The sequence below is a fragment of the Ruditapes philippinarum genome, unplaced genomic scaffold (genome assembly GCF_026571515.1).
Source record: "Ruditapes philippinarum isolate M1 unplaced genomic scaffold, ASM2657151v2 ctg6569_1_1_1_1, whole genome shotgun sequence".
Lineage (NCBI taxonomy): Eukaryota > Metazoa > Mollusca > Bivalvia > Venerida > Veneridae > Ruditapes > Ruditapes philippinarum.
Window position 1 is genome coordinate 35,835 of NW_026854996.1, and position 26,591 is coordinate 62,425.

The 26,591-nt window shown below is 31.8% G+C and overlaps 2 protein-coding genes across 7 annotated transcripts in view; one reads left to right on the forward strand and one right to left on the reverse strand.

Moving 5' to 3' along the window:
• Positions 1 to 22,507, forward strand: part of LOC132741742 (uncharacterized) — a 48,094-nt gene extending 25,587 nt beyond the window's left edge. For all 6 annotated transcript variants that reach the window (XM_060729995.1, XM_060730000.1, XM_060729996.1 and 3 more), the window contains exons 5-10: positions 8,202 to 8,352; positions 9,522 to 9,660; positions 13,174 to 13,575; positions 14,917 to 15,141; positions 17,367 to 17,512; positions 18,292 to 22,507. In XM_060729995.1, coding sequence (XP_060585978.1) covers positions 8,202 to 8,352; positions 9,522 to 9,660; positions 13,174 to 13,575; positions 14,917 to 15,141; positions 17,367 to 17,512; positions 18,292 to 18,459 — 1,231 coding nt within the window. In that variant the 3' untranslated portion in view covers positions 18,460 to 22,507. The remainder of the gene's footprint in view (positions 1 to 8,201; positions 8,353 to 9,521; positions 9,661 to 13,173; positions 13,576 to 14,916; positions 15,142 to 17,366; positions 17,513 to 18,291) is intronic.
• A 1,721-nt stretch (positions 22,508 to 24,228) lies between these two features.
• Positions 24,229 to 24,946, reverse strand: LOC132741741 (uncharacterized). Its single transcript, XM_060729993.1, has one exon. It carries the CDS (start codon positions 24,886 to 24,888, stop codon positions 24,271 to 24,273), a length of 618 nt encoding a protein of 205 aa, XP_060585976.1. The 5' UTR covers positions 24,889 to 24,946; the 3' UTR covers positions 24,229 to 24,270.
• Between the last annotated feature and the right edge of the window lie 1,645 nt (positions 24,947 to 26,591).

Here is a 26,591-nt window from a genome sequence, read left to right on the forward strand (position 1 = left end):
CATTTAAAATATAAATGAGTCACTCACTGCATATTGAAGTGTCTCCTGAGGCATGGAAAATCTGCAGGCAATGCACCAGAGGTCACTGGCCAAGTGTATGCTCAGAGGAATTTATATTCCATATATAGCTCTAGCTTTTGACAATATCAAGCGTGGTTCTAACTAAACTTTAGTGCAACAATCAAAAATTGATCTTCTTGTTGCATGTGAATGTAATTTGTGCTCTGAGGTCACATAGGCTGAAGAGAAATTTTCTGCAATAATTCAATAAAAAAACGCCACTTGTGCTGATCGTTTGAACTTTCCATGGTCTGAACTATGATGAATGCTTCGTAATATGCATTGGTTCAAAGTAGTACATTCATGTTAAGGTTGAAAAGTCTAGGGAAATTTTACTTGAAATTTTTCTGAAACTTTAGGATGCCAGAAATGTTTTCATGTAGTAAGTAGTAAGTAAGGACATAAAGTCTTTGTTTACAAAGGCTACACATTTAGTTACCCAATCTTCCATATTATTGTGTGCTTCATTTAGCACCTTTGGGTAGAAGAATTCTTTATATATTTAAGGAAACTAGACTATAATATTATGGTAATATTCTACATAATAAAAATTTAAGTAAATTAATGAATTATACTTTATTTAGGCAATTTATTAGGTATTGTGATTAGACTGGTTTAAAGTTAACTAGTCTAATGAACTGCCTTACTTTAGTACAATAAACTGCTTTATTCCAGTACATTCCAGTACATCTGTTAGCTTCTCAAAGTAAATGTTGACTGCTTATGACGGTATAATAAATATACCATCTGTACAGATTCATGTTGACCTTCATATATGTGCAGTCTGACCAGGCATGTCAACTATTGAACAAAATTTTAGCTTTTTTTTATATCGAAACTCTAAATCATCAATTAACTATTCCAAATTCAAGGCAGATTATTCATTAAATGATGAAGTGGTGAAAGTTTTAATATAAGTCTTTTACATTGTTATTTTCTCTAATCTATATAACCATTCAAATCTAAGTCAAATGATAATGTGAATGTTATTTTCTCAGGAAATATAAGCACCAAGAACAATGAGCAATTTATATGCCCATTTATCATCAGACGGCACTTTTTATTCTTAGATCAGATTCGAGCTAGAGAAATGGAAATACCAAACATTCAAACATATCAAAATCCTCCTATAAATAACATAGAAAAATGGCAGTCATTATTCTTTGAACCATTACTATGGCAATTATTTCGAGACTTATACCAATATTTATGCCAGTAAATTTTCTATAATAGTCATTTTCCAGACTCCCAAAGGAAATTCAGCTTCTCCTATAATTTTGCTCATGTTTATTTTTTCCTGGTAATGTTTCCAAATTCTTAAGATACGTAAATTTTAAAAATGATGTCTGGCTTCAAGTAACGTTTCTTATATATCAATGTTTTCTAGGTAATTGGTTATACGTCCAGGCTTTCAGTTCGTAACAGTTGTTATGAAAAAAAGTCTGGTCTGAAAAAACAGACAATCTTTTCTAGTCTAGAAAGCTTTAAGGTATTGTAGCCTATATCAAATGATGAATGTACTTTTAGCAACACTGATTCTTGAACTTTGGCATTTCTAGAAAATCTGTTTTAAAGATGATACCTTGAGGATGTCTGCATGCACACCTTGGTATCTGGTACACAGTTATTGGAAATACCTTTGATTAAAAGAAAATTCACTATTTAAGCATATGACCTAAGCAATGCAAAAGAATATACAGTTTTAGGATAATGGGTTTGAATGTTAATAGCTGTTAGTAATTACATTTTTATGGAGCCAGTTGATACAGAGATTACTCCATTCCAAGAGAGTCAGCTGGTTCATCTATGCGCAAGGGGTACAGAACCATTACCTGTCCCCTTGGTTACATTTGAAAGGCTTGTTAGTAATTTTAATTGGAGCAATTGGGGATCAAACTTGAAACCCCTCGAAAGACTGTGAGTCAAACTGGCATAGCTTTTATTGCTTAATTGTTCAATTAAAACAGAGGAATTGTCATGTTATTTGAATGGAGTCAAGAAATGATAAGCAATTGAATTGTGTGGCATATCTGATGCTAAGCTTCCAAATATAAGTCATGTATGTATTCCTAATAATCAATTACTAGAGAAGGTATATTATTATAAGTTTAGCTTGTATTATTATTATTATTATTATCTCTTAAAACATAATGAGAATGTTTACAAACCTCATGTCATCATTTACTGAGAGTGGAATGGAATTTATGCAACCGTTGACAGGAATTTTCTGTATACAAAATGTATATATATTTTATTGTTCCCTCAAATCTTTTGCATCTGTACCTCTCTGTTTGTGCCATGTATTTTCTGGCGAGGTTCGTCAATTAACATCTAGCAGTAATTTGCAGATTTTTTGTGCAGGAATAATTTACATTGCAGCCATGATGAGTGAGATCACATCTGTTTTTGAACACATCATAGTAAATGCAGATTTCCTGTTGTGAGAGGCTGGTTTTGAAACAACAAACATTGAGTGTGTATTATAAAACTTCACAAGAAGTGTTTTAATATCTGTAACAGTTAGAGACTGTTATAATAACTTCCTAACTAGCAGTTATAATGACTTTCTTTTGCCATCAATATAAAGCTGGCACTAGAGCTGTCTGGTATAGAAGGAGCTCAGCACGGTATAGAACTGGCACCGCCTGGTCAGTTAAAGCTGTTGATAGCAAAATGCCATAGACTGCTTTGATGTTTGACATGCACTAGTAATATTTCTTACAATTTATGTATGACAAAGGTCTCAACCAATAACTTGTGTGCAAAATTTCAGATCATCCAGTCAACTCTGTTTTCCAGAATACAAAATAGTTACTTAATTGTGAAAAGCTTTTAGACCTGGTTTGATTTTTTTTTAATTCTGGCAATTCCACTGCAATTTTGATATTTGCTTGAAAAACTAATATCATATTCTTCTTATCAGTACTCTAAAAAGTTTTGCACAACAGGAAATTCTCGTTGCAGATATCAACGAAGTTCAAGCTTGAGTATTGCGGTAATTGCAGCAAGAAAATACAGCTTTTGTTATGTTCCCAGTTTCTTGGTTTAACTTGTGCATATTCTAAATTCTGTTAGGTACGTGCCACTGAAAGTGCAGAATAATGAAACAATAATTTTTGCTTTTTATGCATGCCTTTAATTTCACTCTGACAGTCAGAAATTTGGCAAACTGGGAATACATTTCTATTATTGAGATGCAAATACTGCCAATTTATTTTGTTTTAAACAAGATAAAATCTGATGACCTGAATCTTACTGCACATAAAACTGCCACTAGTGGGATACTTTATTGTCCTCCAATCACACGCATGTGTGCAATATAACTGTTTTAGCACTCGGAAACACTGTGAACCAGCCTAAACAATTCTGTATTCAGTCACAGACTGTGTAACCTATTGAGTTTTAGTATTTGAATGTATTGTGCAAAACTTTTGTACCCTCTAGAACAGCCTAAATTAGTCAATACATCTTGTGCAGATTCTGAGATACTTATGTGCTTCTTCAATATTCTGAATGATCTATTATTGTTTTCTCTTTTTTTCTGAGTAATAGTGGTTGGCAGGCTTACAGGCTGTTTTGTCCTAGCCCACAGCATCATCAAACTTTCACAGAATGATTGTCAATAAGTACCTAGGTGCTTACTGTCAGGATTTTTTGATATAAGTATTTTTGTAAGAGTTATGGCCCTTTGTTTGGGATTTTTTTCACATTTTATAATATATGCAGAAAACTTGTCTTTGTGACAATTTCCTGTCACTTGTATTGCCATGTCATTTCAATAGCAGCATACTGGTAGGTTTACACATTCCAGTCTAATTAGGAAATGTTAATTTGATATATTAAGTGGTAATTCCTCTCACTTAACAGAGGTAATTACATTACATGTTGTAAAAGTAACCTTCATGTGCAGGCAGAAGGAAGTCTTTGATCATTGAAAATGTACTTGTTTTAAGACAAGGTTTAATTTTCAATTTCATTGCATACTGTCAGAATACCTTTAGTTTTACAAGCTCTAGATTTATGATATTCTAATTGCACCATATAATATATCTGCAATTTAAAGTGCAATAAATGTTCTGTTGTTTTTGGGTGTTTTTTTTTTTTCAAACAGAAAAGGCCGTATTTCAGAGAAGAGTTATTGCCCTTCGTTTTGTTACCAACATATGGATAATGGGGATCCACTCATGTTAGGGCATTAAAACGTTTCCATTATTTAGTTGGTGTTGTAAATTCACCTTGATACATTTGCATATAAATAGGAAATGTTTTTCGGGGTGGGGGTTGTTGTTGTTTGTTGTTTTTTCTTAAATGTGAAGTTTACCTCTGTGAGTTATTAAGTATTTTGATATAATGGAGAGTGAGATATGAAAAATATTTTCACTTCAAAGGAAAGTGAATTCAGCATTCTATAGTTATGACAGTGAAAAACATTTTTTATTTTCTTATACATTATTGATAAAAACATAACATTTAGGGAATATGATAAAATATGATATGATAATTAGAGTATAATTATCTCATTAAAACAATCCTTTATATGAATAATTGATGTATATTGGATTTTTATATGTATAACATTTTTGAGACCTTTAAAAGTTTGTTGAGTGCCAACAGTTAAATGTATAAGTTGTCTATGCCCAGTAATGCCTTCAGTATAGAGGGCCTGGTCAGTCTTCAATTTGCAGGCTAAATTCCACTGTTGGGTGCATATTTTTTTTCTTTTTTTTGTTGAAGAAATCTCTTTAACACTTCAAAATCTTATAGGCACTTTAGTCCTCAAAAAGAAGTATGTTAGAAATATGTAATAGTTTTCTCTTTATGTAGATAATAGGACAAACATGTGTTTTATATTAGAATGTCACTATAAATGATATGGATCTTTTTAGATGCTTATCACCTGAAGTGTGAATGTGAAATACTTTGTGATAAAGATAGCCAAAATGAATACAAAGTGGTATTTTGACTTCCATACAAAACACCAAATCATTTTAACTGTAGGTTATTGCCAAAACACAAAGGAAACAAAAGATGGTTCAGCTATTTGGCCATCAAGTAACATTTTGGTAACAGTACATCAAAACTATAAAGCCTTTAAAAATGAAAATAGATCTATTTCCATTTTTTTAGGCTTAACTGGCCTTTAACAAGTACAATAAAGATAAATTGTTACAAAAACAATACCGGCAACAATTTGGCTCGGGTTCATATTGTAGTATACTAGGATGTTTTTTCTTGTAAGTTTATTCCTTGTACTTTTGTATCTTCATAATGGGGGTTACTGCAGACATTTTAAGGTAGCAATTTCCAGACTAAATGAGCCATGTCATGATAAATGGGTCCTGTAGACAATCAGGTGTACCTGATTACCTCATGAAATAGGCAACATTAATCATTGGTTATCAGCAGCAGACATACTATACCTAACATACACCTTTGTTTTCTTTAACCATCATGAATAACATGCTGTTACAATCTTTGTTTATAGTTCTTTAGGTTCATTTAATAAGCATTTTTTTCTATAACATTTCATTAGATTCATTAATTTGTTTAGTGTTGTTATTTATGTTTTTTACATTGTATATATTGATATTTCAGAATGTTGATTTGATAGGGGGTAATTATTAACATAGATTTTATTAGGGCCATCTTTGAATGTACATTGTTATTAACTGGAAGTCTGCAATCTACTGAATATACCCTGTGAGTCTGATCTTGGTCTGCACTGGTCACTGGTGATTTGTGCAGACCAAGATCAGCTACCATATCCTTGCTGTCTGATTATGGTCTGCACTGTTTATTGTCCAGTCTGACAGTACTTATTTGGCATACATGTAACCTTTTTTGATGATCAAGTGGGAGATTTTTCTTTAAAAAGAGGGAGATTTTAGAATTTGCAATAAACAAAGAAGGGAGTTCTGACATCAAAAATAAGGAGATTTCTTTAATTTGTGAAAATATCCATTATTTTCAGAAAAATCTTTGAAAATATGGCTGCAAAGTGTGAAAGTTCACATGTATGATTTTGAAATTTTTCCTAAAGACACTAAATGGTTTCTATACAGTACAGATTGAAAAATTAACATATTAATCTTGGTAATGGTAAATTAGAAATTGACAAGTCTATTTTAGATATTTAGCTTGGTAATGGTAAATTGGATCCTCTTGAATTGATTAAAAAACTAGTTTCTTATCAGTTTGTTCCTAGCTATAATGGCTTAAGTTTATCCGCACTGATGTGGATTGCTTTACTATAAAAACTTGAATGTGACTTTGCTCAAGAAATTGTGTTTTAAAGTCCCCATTAAGGAATTGATTGTATAAGGCTAGAACTGGTAAAGGACAGACTCTCAGAAAGAAATTCAAATAATGCACTTGCTTTGAAATATATAATAAATATAAGGTAAATCAGTACTTCTGTAGTTTATTGACCACATGTTCCAAAATGTTTAGCTGTTCTTGTTTAATATGAACACTAAGAAACTGGTTCAATAAGTTCACTGTATACCAGACCAGAAAATTACATCAAACTACCAATATCTATCAGTAGAAATATTTCTAAATCTCACTGAAGGAAATGATGTATTTACATTGAAAGAATGCCAATAATATTGTATCCCAACTTGAAAAATGCTCTCATATTTTGGATGGTTTATTGCTAGAATTTAGACATTTTATTTGGGAAATTAGATAGTATTAATCAGATAGTATGGTGGGGTGTTTGGGAGATGCATCAGTACATCAGAGGGATTTGTGGCTTGATTAAATTAAAGGTGATGATTGTAAAACAAATAAAGTTCAGCCAAAAATGTTGGCTTTATTGCAGAAAATTAGAGCTCACTTCTAAACTGCAGCTGTTGAATTTGTACAAAGCGAAGGTGTGTAGTATTTCAGTATTCCTACCTCCCCCACCTCCACCACCCCCCTCTGACTCTCCATCTGCTCATAACTAAAGAATGCCATAATGTTTGATTTAATTGTTTGCTATAAGAAGAGGGCAATCTGTTATTGAAACACTACATGATAGGAAAAAAAAGATTATCAGGAATTGTGCCAGGATGAGTTTTAAAAAAAAATCAAAAAAAAATCTTGTATATTTATGCTTCATATACAAGTATATTGCTTTATATAATGTCTTTTTTTAACCAGAAGAATTGGGTTAGATATTATATTTGAGATAAGATAATTAGTCTGAATCTTCCTAACTCTGATTGGTGCATTTTAATGAAATATTTTAACTTGGCAAATGACAATATTCAAAATGAGATTGCAGTGTATACTATGTTTTATTTATTGAACAAAAAAACAACAACAAAAAACAAGCATTAAAATCCCCAAAATACTCATCTTATCAACAAATACAGTAGGCATTTTCGAGGCATTAAAATTGTACAATTTTGATCAAAGGTAAACTGCAATAACCTCATTCCAAAGTACTTGAATAAGATAAAAGTCTGGTTGGTTTATGTTTTTATATCTTAATAGAATTGCACCAAAATTACATATAATTTCATTAGTCCTTTGCAAAAATAGTGACTTTTTACATTGTTATTAAATCAAATAAAATTGAGTTTCTTTTTCTTTTTTTATAATAAATGTAATTACTTATTTTACCCACTTTGAGTTCCTTTAAAACATAAACATACAAGTCACAAATCAATCCAAGTTTAACATTGATTTGAACACATGATTATATTGTACACAATTAAGGTTATATTGTACACAATTAGGGTTATATTGTACACAGAGTTATATTGTACACAGTTAAGGTTATATTGTACACAGTTAGGGTTATATTGTACACAATTAAGGTTATATTGTATACAGTTAGGGTTATGTTGTACTCAATAAGGGTTATATTGTACACAATTAGTGTTATATTATACACAATTAGGGTTATCTTGTACACAATTAGGGCTATCTTGTACACAATTAAGGTTATACTGTATACAATTAGGGTTATATTATACACAATAGGGTTTTCTTGTACACAATTAGGGTTATATTATATATAATTAGGGTTATATTGTACACAGTTAGGGTTATATTATACACAATTAAGGTTATATTTTACACAGTTAGGGTTATATTGAACACATGTTGATCTACTCATATCAATGTTTTGTTTTCTTGTATAATTTCAGATTTGTTAATCATACTGGAGAAACCACATTCACATGTCGTGTAATTCACAGTTTACCGTTGCTGATGTCAGCCATTCAGGTGTTCTATCACAGTCGAATGGCAGCAGTGGCACATCTTGTTGGCTCAGATCAGATTCCACAACCATCACAGGTAAGTGCTTCTTGATGGCATCTCCAGTGAGATGATATTAGATTCCTGGTCATTATTAAAGGTCTCATTTTCCTGGCTTGTATTACATGTTCTTCCCAAACCAACAACCAATTTGGCTGTATTGGCAGCTCAAATAAGATCCCCAATCTGATCACCTTACCCCAATAGTCTTAAGAAATCTAGTTCTGCATAATCATCATTAGTTGTGTATTAGTTCAATATATTTGTAAAGTGGTTTACATTATACATGTATGTTTTTATGATGTTTGTGGCATCGTAAATTTCAATGGGGAGGACAGTTATGCAGATTTTCATTGTTTGAAGCACTCCTTACATGTATATACATGTAGTTTGGGGGATTGTCCTCATTAATGTTTGTAACAGAGCATGCTAGCATGGTCATAATAATTCTGCTTCAATGGTTTTAATTATCAAATGGCAATGTACAAGTGTTACTTGAACTTGATGCTTTTACACTAATATACATATATTTGTAACTCTTTTGGGAATATTGAACATTCTCATATTTCAACGTTGACATTTATATGCACTGAAGTTCTGTGTCAAATTGGAGAGAGAATGAATAAAATGCTGCCCCCCCCCCCCCCCCTTGACTTTATACCGATTGCCGTTAGTAAATATAGATATACAATACATATAAGTTGTAAAGAAGCACATTTTAAATGTCAGTGCCGGAAATCAGTCATGCTTGTTTTGCATGCTTGTTTAGCCTGGTACTTGACAATTATATGGCATTATTTGTAATTTGCTGTCATATGTTACTACAAACATTGTCAAAATGTGACAGCAGAACATTTATGAATTAAAATCTACAAAAATACTGTGCCATACATGCAAGCAAAAGGGAAAGTAGGGCTATGTATATTAACAACTGTTGTAATGATGTCTGCTTTTCAACCAAGACATCATGGTTTTGAGGCGTATCTTGGTCATGGCAAGGCTTCTTTAAAAGACACACGTTTTGGTTTGTCCCATAAAGTGGAATTGAGAGTGGTTCAATACTTTCTTCATATTCAAGCAAGTAGATCATTAAAAAACTAAAACATATGCATGTTAATTGACAAAGTTTCCTCTTCATGTCCTATTATATACAATGATAAGGTTTCCATTATTTTGATCTTATATACATGTACATGTATGAATTTCAGTTGTCAGATTCCAAGAAGATATTTTCGTTGAACCCGGCTGATGGACAGAGGGCTGTGGTCATAAAGAACCAGCAAGGTGACTGGGGACTATTACGAGGTCAGTGGACAGGCTTCAGGAAACACCAGCCAGCTGTAGCAGGTAATAAGTTCCTCTGTATTAGAACAATTTAGGCCGTGATGCCAGTAATACAAGTATTTCAGCAGACATAAGGCTTTCAGTCTAGTCAGTTTGGCCAGTCTGTACATGTATTTCCTGTTGAGTTGAACATAGTCCACTCAGATCCAGTACTGGAAGTAGCTTAGTTCTTCAGTTATCTGAAACTACCATCGTTCTAAATTTTAGAGTAAGAGAAATCTATGTGTTGCAAAGTCTATAGGGAAAGGAACAGTGTTTTTCATCAAAATTCTTGGAATAAGCATAGGTCTATAAGGAAAATATCGAATACAATAGGTCAACATTTTTGTGGTCAATGGATACTTACTCAGTCAAGGAAATCCAATATTTCCCCTATATAAGGAACAATAATATAGACATGAATGAAGTATAGGTTAATTGTTTACTGATTCGGGTCAACAGTATTTTCTTGGACTGAAAAATTGTATTCACAACAGATAAGTGAATGATTACCCATCTGAATATCAATCTTACTGTAAATGTTGGTAGAATTATTCCAGTGGTATAGAATCAGGCTAAAAGCTGCTCCACTTTATAGTCCTACCATAGATGGACCATTATAACATTGCATGTTTGTAACAACACTTTTCATTGGGTAATCTTGATGTTATATAGTTTTATATACATGGCTCCAGTCAGTTTATAAAGAAATCTCACTTTTTGTGCCCCGACTTTAAGGTGGGGGGGGGCGCAGTTAGATTTACCCTTGTTTTTCTCTAAAATAAGATGCTTGCTGTATTATAAATTCGTTAAAAATATTTATGACAGGTTATATGGCTATATATAAACAGTTGCTTGCAATATAACCCTTGCCAAGAGGCTCTGGTTATGGGCCATATAACCTGTCAAAAATTTTTATAACTAATATGATATACCTGTCTTGATAAACCTGCTCCACCTAATTACTTTACAGTAACATTAATTATATACTGGTACTCATTATCACCGGCAGCATAATTTTTGCATTTTGATATTGAAAGCCCTTATATTTACAATGCTCATTTCCAAATTCAAAGCAGAGTAATTACATAAAATAGGCAGGGCACCATTTAAAAGCAACTTCCTTGAATTCATGTTTTCAAAGGCTTAGCATTGTGTGTTCACTAAAAACATATAAATTGATGTTATGAACTTCATTATCATATTTCTAGAGGCTGAAATTTCAAATTAATACATGTTATGATATTTTGCAATATGATGGCTTGAATTCCCGTGACAATGTCCTTATGTGGTTTTGGGTAGGCTTAATTTCGAAAATCAGACAAAAAAGGAAAGGCAAAGCTTTATGAAAATGCTGTTTGTTAGCGCAGGAAGCATGCAATTTACGGGAGCTTCACCAGGATCCCGTGGGAAATGTTGCTTGAGCATCGGAATTTCCGATGATGTTTGCCGTTCAATATTGTACGCTGTACGAGTATTGAATATTTTGTCTATCTTTCACAATGAAAAATATCTGTTCCCTGACTATTGAATTAATCTGAATAAAGTTATGGATAATTTGACAATATTTTCCTTCAAGCATATTGTGATAAATGAGCCTGGTTGCTCAGTTTACAGGAAGTTTAACAAGGGAACATGTCTAGTTTACTTTTGGCCATCTATCAATGGTAGAATACAGTCAAACTTGTCTGTAAAGTCAAGTGTAGGGAATGGAAAAGTATTTGTGATCAGGAGGCCTCTCAAATGATGTTCATGTAATGTAATAAATCATTGTATTAAAAAAAAAAAGGACAGGTTTTTCTGCATATAACCTTTATCAGAGGTGTATTCCTTGCAGGTTTAACTGTACTTGACTTTTAATTTTTGCAGATGCTTTGACTGTCTTGATGATAATATTACATTCTTTGTGTTTCTTTTATTTTCTTATTATTGTATAAGATAAGATTCTTGTAGTGAAGTAAACATCCCCAAAGGTATAAAACTGTACTTACAGATGTGTTAATATAAATGTAAATTATGCGATGAAAGCAGAAGACAGTTATCTACCTCTATAGTGATATATTCACTTACAACATTTCTCTGTTCATTCCACATGATGCTTATGTGGAAGTGTGCTTGATTTTAGTTTTGTAATAAACACAAATTCTGGTTTTGAGTATAGGGTGCAAAAGTATTGTAACTGCATTAAGATTAAAGAAGAAGATACATTAGTTTTAAACTAAACTTTTGGTTTACGCTGCACTTCTGATGTTTAATGTATTTTGATTTTATTCTCAGATACACTGTGGAATTTATAACTTATTTAGAACAAATTTTATGGTGCATTTTCTGTGAGGTAAATTACATTATCCTGCAAGAACTATGACTCCATCTTTCTGGGGTTTTTGTAGCAATTGTTTATTTATATAATAACTTTGCTCAGGAAATGTTTGGTATCAACAAAAACATTCTCTATCTCTTTACAAAGGTGTTTCTTCAGCTTGTTTTTTTTTTCCATTGACACTTTGTAATATAACATTGGTAACCTCAGGTCATAGCATTGCTTTTAACCATCTGAATAATGTATTTGCCCTGCTTTGAATTTGGAACAGTCCAATTGGAAGTTTGTCAAGTAACGGTCGATATAAACGTTGTCAAGCAACTTCCAATATAATCCTTGTCAAGCATTTTCCAATATAAACCTTATCAAGCAACAGCTAATGTAAACCATTTCAAGCAACAGCCAATGTAAACATTGCTAAGCAACTTCCAATATAAACACCTTGTCAAGCAACTTCCAATATAAACAGTTATTGAATTACATCCCTTGTCAAGCAACTGTATAAATAATGATAGGTCAGTTGTTCTTCTGTATAAGATGACCTGTATTTATCAATATTCTAAGAGAGTGAGCAATGAGTAAGAAAATGATGTCTGGACAATCATGTTACTCATATGGAAATATCTGTCTGGGAGACTTGTTATTTCTGGAAGATTTTATTCTATCATGTTTTTTCCTGGTGCCAAGATGTCTTGTATTGATGTTCAATTGTATGAAGTCAATTTGTTCATCATTCATGAATTTATAAGACTGAAATTGTAAGGCCAGCCACTGATGTTACTGTTTTATTTCTATAATTGTTATCATTGTTAAATGATTCACATTTTCTACATATTTATATTGTAAAAATGTTTAATTTCATGGAAATAACATTCATAAGACTTGGCCAAATTTACAATCAATAGAAATTAAAATAATGATGAATTACGATTTAAATAAAATGATGAACTCAAAGTAAATTGATGTGATATAGCATAAAACATTGATGGTCTGTGTAGTTGAGTAATTTAGATTGTTGACTTAGCTTCTTACCACTTGTCAGTCTTTGCACAGTATGTAACGAAGCAGGCAAACTGTGTTAGTGATACAGATGGGCTGTTAGGAACTTCCTGCCCTGTTCAGTTTCCATTACTAAGATATTCTGAAACAAAAAATCACTCTTTGCGATTGACTTAAGTTTTATTTGATTCTATAAATTTTGAATCTTTATTTTTCAGCTACAAAAGGGAAAAAAGCAAAGAAGGAAGTACCATGGAACCCTGGTACCCTATCTGTATCATTCTACAAGTGTGCGACTGGTGCCTGGCAGCATATTACACTACCCTACCTCCAGGAAAACTTCAAATTCACCATACAGGATGCCAATATTGACCTGAGATCGGGAACCATTGAGATTAACAGTGAGGCTAACGAGGTAGCTGAGAATCTCGCCCTGGGTTTCTCAGTAGCCCTGCTGCATGTGATGTGCCAGCCGAGGTATAAACCCCCGCCGCCACCAGAACCTATACCTGTTACAGCTGAGCCCCCACCACCTTCTCCTGAAGCAAAGGAGGCTCCAAAGGAAGAGGAAGAAAAACCAAAGGAAGAACAACCAGCTGCCCCACAGGAAGGAGCTGAAGGTGAGAATCTTCTCATTCTTTCATAGTTGTGAATTTAAGTATATTTCATTATAGTCATGCTTTAATAGTTTTATCAGTTTGCCTCTGTTAATCAACTAATATAAGACACAATTACAGCCTAACTTGCCCATGCTATCTCATGTATTAAACAACTGTAGCGACCACTTTCAATCACTTGGTTACCTATATTTTATGTTAGTACTGATTTTGGTATTCAAAATAACCTTCATCAGGCTTCATGTGTACCATTTGTTATTTAGATGCTTGATATAAATAAAGCAAAAACTTAGTTATAAATAAACATTATTATCAATATTATTTATTAAGTGATAAAATTCATGCATGTAACATACATGTATAAGTTTTCTGTCATTTGCGCATGAAAAAAGCATTTGTTTCCTTGTAACAAAGACAGTTATATTAATATATCTGTGTTTTTGGTAGACAGATGTTGCTCAGCTTGGGATAATTATACAGTTACATTTATACAAAAAACAATCCTTGTATTTCAATATAATAACCAGTATGTCTTTTAATGTTTTCCTTGCATGTAGGTAATTTAATTTTCTACTGTGAAATGCTCTTTGTTCCTAATAAATGATTTCCTCGTCGCTTGTGAGATCATGCACGTACATACTGGTATTTGTAAGTTTTCATGTAATTCAAGGGAAAGCTTGCTTTATAGAATACCTCAATTTTGTAATTCATAATTGGTTGAAGAATGCTCTTCCTGTAATGATAAATAATAGCAGTTTTGAATAAGCATTTTAGAGGGTTGTTCTTAATTCTTTATACATATTAACTAATTAAAAATAAATAAAAAGTGCACCACACTAAATACCATATTCTGGTATATACCGGATAAGGCGCTTGAATGATAAAATGCTAAAATCTTGCCTTTTCACCTGCTGAAATGCACTCTTAGACATCGAATTCATCTGTTCACACTGATTTATACACTATAATGAATGAAAAATGTAAGAATCTGGGAAAAAAGAGATAGTTTCCTACTTTGTGATCATGATTTCTGCAAGCATCTAGAGATACTGCTCCAATACTCATAGTGAATTAAAAGGATTGATTTATTTCTTCAGATAAATTCATGCACATTGAATGATAATGATTTGACCTTCATGTTTTATCAAATTAAAACATGAAATACACAATGGATTCAAATTCATTACCTAAATAGATATATACCTAGCAATCTCCCTATGATATAATTATGATAATTTTAATGTAAGATGTAATAAATTGTGTAAGGTCTTATACTTGAACAAAAGGGTAGTTCTGATTGTTTGCTATAAATAGTAACAATTACAAATATATGTTCATCTATAGGTGAGACTCAGGCTGCTGAAGAAGCTAAAACAGAAGAAGAAAAGCCCAAAGAGGAGCCTAAAGAGGAGCCCAAAGAGGAGCCCAAGGAGCAACCTAAGGAGCAACCGAAGGAGCAGCCTAAGACCCCAAAAAGCCCAGCCAAGTCTGAACCACCAACGCCAAGCAAGAAAGTGAAGGAGGTCCCACCTATACCAACATTTGAACTTGGTCTTGTATTAGCTGCAGGTAAAGATATGTTGAGATATATTAATTTATGCTACATAATGTTATATGACCTATTTATATATGAATACAGTAAACATACATGTATATATAAACATCTGTTACATGAAAGTATGAAAGTGAAACCATTACAAAATGTAGTCATCCATTATGATCAATAGAAATTGTTCATATAATATACTTCTTTGAAATTTTCTCATAATTGTAACATATTGAGAGGGCTTTTTTTATCTCATTATTGTCATAAACTAAGTTTGTTCCCATAATTGTTTGATATATGACTTTGATATTATGTTTGTTAACCATCAGATTACTCACAAAAGCAGCATATTTTAGAACTGAGTAAAATGTCATCAAATGTAGACCTGCTTGATCAATTTCTTATCCATATTACTATGGTAGAGTTGAGTGTACAATTCTTTATTTGATTGATATACATGTATATTGAAAATATTTGTATAATTTGTAGATAATAATATAAGAAGGGGATAATATGTTTCCCTAGAGAATTTGTTTTAGGAGTTAACATTATAACCAAATTAAACACAAAATATGTCTCCCTCAAAATAAAAATTTTACATTTCATGTGTTGCCATTATCTTGTTTTCACCATTGTAGCGTCTTACATGAATTCAAGTTTAGGATAAAATAAAAATACTTAATTGTCAAGTTACTTTAGATTAATTTTATGATTCAGAAATATATGACTTTAATTCATTTTAACTGATCAAGTATTCAAGAATTTGGAGAAATATCATCGTTTATGAGAAGATATTTTTTATTTATCAGGAAAATATAGCTCTCAGATTGTAAGGATGGAATTGATTTCCATACAGCCAGTTTGTGTGGATTTATTTTTCACTCATTTATTTCAGTAAAATTGAGCGCATTTATGGAGTTTTGGATTATATTCCTGCAACCAATTTATATTTAAACGCATTTACTGTCTGGTATTTAATCACCTGCAGTGTGAAACATGAATATTATGTCACAAATTTCATCAGGTTTTCAATTACAAGCAAGTTTGTGAGAAGTAGTAAAAGCTTTTCACTGATTTCTGTCTGAAATTATTGTAAATTTGATTTTAAATCTGCGAAGTTGTCATTAAAATTTTGCAGTCTTTTAACGACATAGCAGGAACATAGCCGGAACAACAGTTGTATTATTGTATACACTTTAATCAATACATATAAATGAGAGAAATACTGTATTTTATTACTTTTAACAAGTATGAACAAAATGAAATAAAACACATGTTTTAATGATGCTTTCAAGTTAACAGGCCTGACAAGAAGATTTCTAAATTTTTTTTCTTCATTCTGTAGACATGAAACATTAAGTTGCTTTTGGCAATAAAAGTTGTAAGATTTGTTGGGTAATGAGTGACAAGGGGGATTTCACAGGGGGAAGGAAGTTGAAATTAAGGTTGTTGGAAGGACAGTAAAGAGGATTCAAGTGCTAGCAAGAATTCCGTTAGAAATAAGTGTTTGAAAGAGGATAGCAAAAAGCATTCTTTATATTATTAAACTTTTAAAGTTTTAAAAATTAATTGATGTCCAAGACAAGTAAAAATGTTATTGTGGGATGTGACCAGAGACGTTGTAATGACAGTTGTATAATTTAGTCAATAAGAAATAAGGAGATAAAAATATTCAAATTCAAATTTTAGAAAGATAAATCAAAATGACATCTTCTTCAGACTCATTTTCAATGAAACTTGATAGGAATAATCCCTTGGTGATACTGTTAAAGGTTAGCTTAATTTGATTTGGTGAACTAAACTTGAAGGTTGCTAAAATAGAAAGAATTTTCAAACAGGTATAACTTCAGATGACACTATGTTGTTGGTTCATACAGAGTTTATTTTAGTATGATTATGAAGGCTGCTTATAGCTCAAATCTCAAACAAATCTGTTCCTGGAACCAACAAGTAGTGAGCAATGAATGTAAAGTTTCTTTTTGAATGAAACAACAGATCGCTCCTGAAAGAGTTTGAACCCACATGGATATTGATCCTTATATTGTTAGTCTGATGTGTTAACCACTCAGCTACATGTATTCTGCCACATTGAAAACTGTAATGTTCTTTGAAGGTTTCTCAGATAAGTGATCCAGGGCCTTCTCAGTTCTCTTTGTTTTGTAAATTATGTCATCTTACTGTCAAGACCTTATTGCTCTGTATATTTCTATAAATCAGACCAGAGTTATGAATTGTTGTATATTTACAGGGTACAATATTGAAGCAGCCACCAATGATAACATAAAGAAACAGTTTGGGGCCAATGCCTGTGCTGGATGTGCTGGGTGTTCAGCACAAGGTTTTGATATTGGTGTTGGCATGGTTGGTGAAGCTGCAGCTGATACTGAGGCAGAGGTAAATTAACTTCATAACATAATGTTATCATGATTATTTCTGGGCTTTTTAGCTTGACTGTTTAAATAATAGGGAAAACTTTTGTGCTAACATCAGCATTGCAATCACACCTTGGTTAAGTTTTTGTGTGCAAGTTGATATTTCACTTGTTCTCTTTGACTATGTAGCATGATTGGCACAGATCTTATAACTCTGAGTTACCATCTTGCTGAGTTATACCCATTTTCTTACTGTCAAGCACTGAGAATAGTAGAGCGTGTTGTCTCACGAAAGCTCTTGTTCTCTTCATTGTCTTCAGTAGTTACTCTTAGTAACAGTGTCAGTTAAATCTCCTTTCAGTATTAATATAACATAAAGCTATTGATTAAACACTTACAAATTACTTGTTAAAAAGACCGAAAAAGTGATTGCATTCAGTTTTTTAAGCAACTTTAAATTTTGTATCAAACTGTTCATTGCATTTAAAGAAGCATTTCCACAATAAAAATGAACTGTGTATTTTCCATATACATGTACATGTAATGAAATTGAAAGTCCTTGGTCATTGGTCATGTTTGATTTTAAACTTACATAGTTTTTGGACCTGAAGAAATCTGGTTACAGTTGCAGACTTTGAAAACTGGTTGCTAAGTACAAAAAATGGTTATTATATAAAGAAAACTGGTTTTTGCATAGAGAAAACTGGTTAGTAAGTAAAGAAAACTGGTAATTACATAAAGAAAACTGGTTCTTGAGTAAAGAATACTGGTTATTAAAGAATATGATATAAATTTTTTCAGACATTAGAAGTTGTTGACCACACTGGTGAGGAAGCAGGGGACACAGGTGAGCATGCTGATGATGGGAACTCGCCGGATAATATGGATACGATGGACATGGATGCTGGAGGAATGGACGGGATGGGAGACATGGGCGATGCAGGAGCGGCGTCATGTGCGGCCTTCTAAAACCTCAGTGCTTACCATTTTGTCACAACTGTAAAATAATGACTTGTACTTCGCATTTCATATTTGTTTGTATAAATGGAATATTTTCAACTTCATCTGTTTTGAAACAAGAATTTTGTTGTTTCTTTTTTATAAGATTGCTTATTGAAGTATAGTGGTTATTATTATTCTTGATGCTGTCTATTTTTTATTATTTTTTAAAGAAATGTGTACTATTTTAAAGTATGTTATGATGTCATTTTGAAAGTTAATTATTTGTTTTTACTATAGTCCATTTCAGAATATGTGTTATTTGTGTAGTGATATATTTATGATATTTGTATGAGTCAACATGTACTTCATCCTGCATGTTCATTAAGTCTGATTCAATTTTTATAACTAGTCATTACCTGATTTTTTGTCATTTTGATCCTCTTCATTTTTAAGGGAAAGTTTCAAAATAAGTACTGCCTGAATAGTAGCCAGTGAAGACCATGATTAGATCATAGACATGCCGACAGCTGATCTTGGTCTGCACTGGTTGTATGGGTAGATTATGTTGCTGCCATCAGGCTTAGGGTTAAGTTAACAATAAACATCAAGTCTGTTACACAATTTTACCCTGGTTAAGGTGTTTTTAAATTATGTTTTGAGGTATGAGGTATTTCGATTGATATTTTTGTGTCCTAATTGATACTGTAAGTAGATTTTTTATATCTAAGTTATTTCTATTCTTAAGATTTTTTTTGCAGGTCCTCTTTATGCTTGTAATGTCCTCTGTATGTTTGTAACACTGACAAAAATACTTTTTGAGTCCTGTTTTTAAAAAGTATGGCATGTTTGATAATTTCTACTAAGGACTGCATACATACATGTACATATTCTGTGTTATCTGATAATGGTTATGGAGATCATCAGATAATATATTATTTTACAATTTTGTCAGAGTTTGCTTTCAAAGTAAAGAAAATATATTGTTTATAACGCTCATAAATATGAGGACTTCATTCATTTAATATATATTCAGTGATGAACTGGTCTTTTGATGTGTATATAATGTTTGACTGTATTATACATTTATTGGGATATTTATGATATTATGTTATAAAGATAATTAGAAAAAAAAGATTTTTTACACTTACCTATTATTTTAGATTTCTATGCTTTTTTTATGAAACTTTCTTTTTTTATTGTTTTTTATACATTTTTTTGCTTCATTTTATTGTCTGAATTGCCTTATGCACATTTATGTATTGATTTGCTGTCAATGCTTACAATCAAAACTACCATATATCTAGTCATAATGTAAAATGATGTGCCAATTAGCTTTATTAATTGATCTTATTTTTCAATTTTTATTTAAACTTTTTATGATTTTTTATGAGCTTTTATTCACTATGTGCTATGATAAGGAGATTATTTCTATGAATTCTTTGTTTAGAAGAACATCTTTTATTTTACAAACTAGTCATACCTTTTTACATTGTACTTTTGCTTTAAGTATTATTTATGTTGCTCAAATTCTAGATTTAGTAATGGATTGCAAAATACATTACATTGACCATGCCTCTGTCATGTATATGTATTTTTGTATCTCTTTCATCATGTACCTGTATTTTTTATTAGGAATGCTGTAATATCAGAAAATAGGGATATGAATTTATACACATTCTGTGTGATTTTAAAGGATTATTCACAGTATATGGATCATTTGAACTGAATTCAATGCAACACTTTTTTCCATATATTATTTGACTTGACTTTGTAATATTTTTTTTTTAATATTTCAATCAAAGTTTGAAAACAGAATTGTGTAAACTCTTATAAATTTCTGTATCTGCTATAGTGATGTATCTAGACTTTAAATTGTGCATGACTTATATGTGAAGTTGACTTTTACTGCTATGAAACAGAAGATATTGTCTGTTACATGATGGGTAGAGAAAAGTTTATGTAATGAAATATGTATGTAACAGTTGATGTATCACAACATACAAGTTGTTGGATAGATGTGTAAATATTATATTTATTTTGAAGACTTCTGAATTTTTGAAAATGATTGTTTATATATAGTTAAAATTATTCAAAATGTTCATTTATTATATTAGCTTGTGGAAACCCTACTTGCTCTACTTGCTTGTGTGGACCAACAGTAAAATGGTTTACTAGAGCTGCCTCCATGCTTAGTTTTATAACAAGGACTTTGATTGGCTGAATATTAAAAGATTTAATTCAAGGTGGATTGGTGGAATACCTGAATCTCATCTTCAATCAGCCATTTTGATTGGTTGGTAAATTTTTGCATTAAAATGATGTTTGCTGTTGATGTAGTGAAAGTTTTTGAAGATATAAATGTAAATTCTCCATTTTGTTAAGTGCTAAGTTTATGGACCAAATGTATCATAGCATTAATACAATTCATACTTAGTTATGACTGCATGGTGGTGAAAATGCAAACACAACTTCATTATAAAACACTGAGGTGTATATTTTATACTGTTGTAGCTTTTGAAATATCTTAATTATAACATGCTTGTCTCTATGATGTTGAATGTACGAGATTATGGTAATGGTAATCATGACGTATTCTGAGTCGTACCATGATTCTAGCTACAGATCTATGTTGAAATGCCTTACATGTAAAATGTACTTGTTTAAAACATCCGTTATAAGTAGTGAAGTTTGTTCGTCATGACCATGTGAAAAACGAGTATCTCGAGGCATCATCATAATTCTCATATAACTTCTTTTGTACAGTTATGACAGTATTCTGATGAACATTGTATATTAATGAGGAAAAAAATCATTGAAGATCATTTATCAGTGCTGCATAACGAAATCTGATATTTTTTAAGAGAATCTGAAGAGCTTAATTATGAAAACTTTGTTTCGGTACTGATTAAATACTGATAGATTATTGATTAAAGATAGCATCACTGCCAAAAATGTTAACATTGATTTTTCTGTATACAAGCAGTATTTTAGATCATGTTAGTATTGATTTGAAACCATTAAACACACAGGGAAAATACAATCTTATTCTGATCTTCCAATTATAGCTACTTTAGTTCTTGTTTAGAAAATACTGTGCCAAACTACGGGGGCGGAATTACATCTAAGATAACTTTATGTACAGATTTTATATGTATCAACCATTGTAAGTTGCTGGCATAAAAGAAATAATAACTGCAGGAACTAACATATTTTTGCCATGTAGACTGTACTGGGCTTATACAGGCTTTGATCACCTAAATGGATTTACAATGTGCAAAACATTTATATTGCAGTTTTGTGGTGATAGAAAACGAATAATTGATGCTGAATAATAGATGTTGCTTTATGGAGAACCAGTCCTCTTTGTTTTTATTATATTATCAGTATGTGTCATTATTTTTTTACTATGTAAAACAATGGAAAACCCTCTAATTTATCCAGAAAATAACTGTATTTTTTCTTATTAGTCTTACTGTTGAGCATTAATTAGAAAAAAATATTGTCATCAAATTACTAGATTTTTTTTTGTAAAAAAACACTGATTGTACTTCACTAGAAAATAGGGAAGGAACTGGTTTAAATATAATTTCTTACAGTTATTTGTATTATTCTAGTTTAATGAAATAGAAAAAAAACTCTACAATATCCAAACATATTTGTCAACATGTTTGTGTAACCATTTATATGTTCATATGACCATTAGGAGGTGATACTATAATCATGTTTGTATAAGAATTGATTGTTCCATGGACAAGAAATTCTCTTCAACTATAGACAATTAGTTAAAGGATATATTTGTTAGATTATTGTCTTATTTGATTGATAAAGGCTTAACGTAAAGATGTCTATGTTATATAACGTATGTGTATTTTGTAAATTTGTACTTTATAATCACAAGGTGATGTGAGGTGGGATTTTTTTTCTTTCATGTTGAAACAACAAGATGTTACTTGTACATGTATATTGTAGTCAGTGTTTAGTATTTTTGGTATTAATCACATATATATATCATGTAGATAGAACAACAGGCCTTCACTGATGACAGATAATGTTCAAATTTATAAGTGAGGGGTCATTTAATGACGAAAACTTCAGCCAAGATTACTTCCAGGATTTGGTGGTAAACTCATTGGTGGCAGATAAATTCATATTTGGCAGAAAGGGGTTATAATTGACAACAGTCAAGTTTGTTGGTGATAATGTTATTGTTGGATAAAAATCTAAACAATTTTTGTATTTTTAAGATGTTATTCAATATTTTCAAGCTACAAATAGGTTTTGGTTAGAATTGACATCTTCATCTTTTAAGCATACTTTTCTTTGTGTATGCTACATACATCATGTGATCTTAACTTACGCTGACATGTTGTACACAAAATTTGAGATAAGGTAGAAGTTGGCAAAACACACATAATAGTGTTGAATTATAACAACTTAATTTGTTGAATAGTTGAAAATCTTGCTATGTCAGCATTTTTACTTGTCTTTTTTTTTTCATGAGAAATAAAAACAAGAACATCAGTTTGCTTTTCATTAAGATCAAAGACAAAAATGATGGTATCAACTATTTTGACTGCCATGATATCTCAGATCATGTGTATATATTTCACATTTACATGCATATATTACACATTACACATTTATATGCATCAGAGTTACACAAGAAATACTGCTGAACTACACAACCAATCATTACAAACATTGTGTATGCTCAACACATTTTGTGAATCAAAACACCTAGCAACATAGATTCATATATGTAGAATAACATCTAGTTTTGCAAGATGGGACTTTAAAATTCTACAAAACCTTTGATGACATTATGGGGTAATATTTTTTCAATCATGTGTTTTGGGATAGAGTTATTATAAAAAAAGTAAGCATCTTTTAGGGCCTGTTGTCTGTAGAATTTTGGGATGTTATTAATAAACTGTATCCTAGTACAAAGTATGAGTTTTCTTTATTTATTGATTCCCGGCCCCACCAAAAAAGAAACCCATCAAGGAGAACAAGTACAAAATACAAGTTTTCTATATTTATTGATTCCTGGCTCAAAAAAAACCTATCAAGCTGACTTGGTGAGGACACCAAAGTACAAAATACTAGTATTCATTATGCTTAGAAACCCTGGTCACATTGGCTAGTCAAGGAGAACATTCCAATGTTACCTTTCATGTGACAATTAAACTGCCTGCACTAAGTCCACTGGTATATGTCCCATTTTGATGATTCAAGCAATTACTTTGGTTGGCATTTACATACAGTGGTAAGAGTAAAGTAGCTGCATGATTTTAATTCTTCTGACTCAAGTGAATCTACCCATGCAACCAGTGCAGACCAAGATCAGCTGTATTAAATATTTTGAAATTTTCCTTAAATTGATGAATGGTTTAGTCCAGATTAAAACGTGGACAAAGTCCATTTACTTCATGGTAATGGTTAAATGATGAAAATATCTCAACAAGCAAGTACTTGACCCGAATGAATTAAAACAAAATCATGAGCTTCAAGTGTTTAATCATGAAAAATTGTTGTAGTGGATAATTCCAAGTTTGTTCAATACATGTAATAACATAAGGTAGTTATTTTTCTATAGCATTGCAGCATGACACTTCCTTGTCATTGAAGATTTGAAGCATATAATGCAGAATCTTCCTATCAGAATGTTTTGTACGAGTATAAAATGTGACAATGATATAGTTTAACTTCTGTCCTAGAGTTTACAAGTCATTACCAGTTTTACAATATTAGAAAATATGTCAAGATCCTGACTAGAGAAAAGGTAGAGAACAATATTCACATAATAAATTAAACAGAAGCATCAGTAACAGCAAAAAATCAGCCTTGGATTATTCCAAATTTCATAAAAATTGACACAGAAATTACAGATAACACAAGAACAGAATAAGTGGTAGCCACAGCTGTGTTAAACTTTGTTGGGTCTCTAATTTTAGTACAGAATCTTGGTTTACTAGCTACTGGGCATCCATCTATAGCTCCCGTCCTAGGTGGAGTCCATGTGTCGAGGCCGCAGGTTGCGATGATTTTATCAAAGTTTTCACTTGTTGGAGGGAATGCTGTTTTTTGTAAAGGATTAATGTCTGCATATTTCATGAAACCATTCAGCGTTCGTGTTAGACCAACTATATACATGTTTCCCTCTTTCGTCTGCTCATCGACACCGGAACATTCGTCACCCTCTCCTCTGATATTTTCAATAATAACCTGCCCAGGTACTTGATATAATCCAGTTTTAAGCACACAGTAAACATCAAACCTGGAATCAACTTCTAGTGGTGTGCGAAGTTTTCTATGTTCACGATCTTGGCCGTAAACAACAATATCCGACTTTAGCAACAACTCCTCCATTGTCATATTTCGCCAAACTGAAGTCTTACATCCACGTGTGAAGTCACAACAGAAAACAAGCAAAACATATGCAACAAAAATTAACATTTTTAGATAAAAATATTATTGTTCCTCCTTTCTTTTTCAAGCTGATTTCTTTTAATATTTTGAGATCGTATGTAAATGGTAAATTCTATGTCCCTTCAGAACAATTCCGTTGTGTCACCTTTATATACAGAGGTCAAAGGATTACATGTACTAGTAATTTGATTTATCGGAAAAACAATTTTGTAACGAAGACTCGAGTTATAAAACATTCTAAGATTCTATATATAGTCTATATAACATAAATTATTTAGGCCCCTTGTAATAGTTACATGTATATACAATAATTACTACACTGTATTTTTAGATAATATTGCTGTAAAAAATATATTGCCTTGATTTGTATAACTACAGTTGCGCAAGTGTTACAGTACCTTTGGTCATATGTTTAGAAGTTTCTGTGTAATGCTTTATATTAAATTATCATCATATTGCATAATTAGACAGTTTAAACCAGTTATAATTCAGTCAATATTGTCTCTGGAAGGGAAAAAAGCACAAGAGCTGTAAATAAGATAACACTCTCCACTTTTTTCAGACTTGGATATGAAGGAGGTTGATCTTGTATAGAACACAAGGACCAAGGCTGCGTTTCATAGAAAGTCTTAAGTGTATCCTAAGTCCTAGGTAGGAAATAAAACCCACTTTAGGACTAACTTAAGACAGTTTCAGTCAATGATTTTACCTTCAGTCAAAGATTGTAGACTATATGTTATGTAGTTATATGTCTTTGATAATAACCTACACTAATTACCGGTATGTGCAAAGTTAACACAATAAGATGATGTTTCGTGCAAAACTTCAACGTGTGAAGCAGACATACAAATGAGTAGAATAGTCCCATAATTCTTCTAATAGTCTCACTAGAATGGGGACCATTGCAATATCAGTATTTCAAACTAATATAGCCTTCATAATACAGTTTCTGTGGTTGTTCACAATTTTCAAGCATATTAAATTAAAATTATAACTAAACTTTAAAAATATATTAATTATAAGTATCTCAGATTCAGTTTGATTTGGCTTAAAAGTAAATGTTTATAAAGAAGGGACATAATTTAATACAATTTGAATAAAAATTACCAAGGATTTAACTCCCTTGGAAACCACTGGTACATTCTCAGCTATAATTATGTTAGTAATATATGGTGTTTACTTAAGATTATATAATTAGTCCCCTACCGGTTTAACCGGAGGGGACTTTAGGTTTACCCTCCGTCCGTCTGTCCGTCCGTCTGTCCGTCCGTCCGTCCGTCTGTCTGTCCGTCCGTCAGTCCGTCCGTCCACAAAACTGGATCCCGCGATAACGCAAAAAGTACTGAAAATATTTTTATGAAACTTGATATATGGATAGATGGCAGTATGGAGATTATGCACGTCTTTTTTTTTTCTTCCTATGTTGAAAATTCTGGTTGCTATGGCAACAAATAGTCTGAAAATATGGCAAATTTAACACATAAACTGGATCCAGTGATAACTCAAAAAGTACTGAAAATATTTTTATGAAACTTGAAATATGGGTAGATCTGGAGATTGTGCACATCTTTTTCTTTTCTTCCTATGTTGAAAATTCTGGTTGCTATGGCAACAAATAGCCTGAATTTCAAGATTTCTGATTTAAATTTTTTAGCTTTTTCACTATATCTTCTTTATTATGCCCCCATTTCGAAGAAAAGGGGTTATATTGCTTTGCACTTGTCGGTCCG

Excerpts from the sequence above, each read along its gene's own strand:
- LOC132741741 (XM_060729993.1), bottom strand. The coding sequence starts at position 24,888 with ATGTTAATTTTTGTTGCATATGTTTTGCTTGTTTTCTGTTGTGACTTC.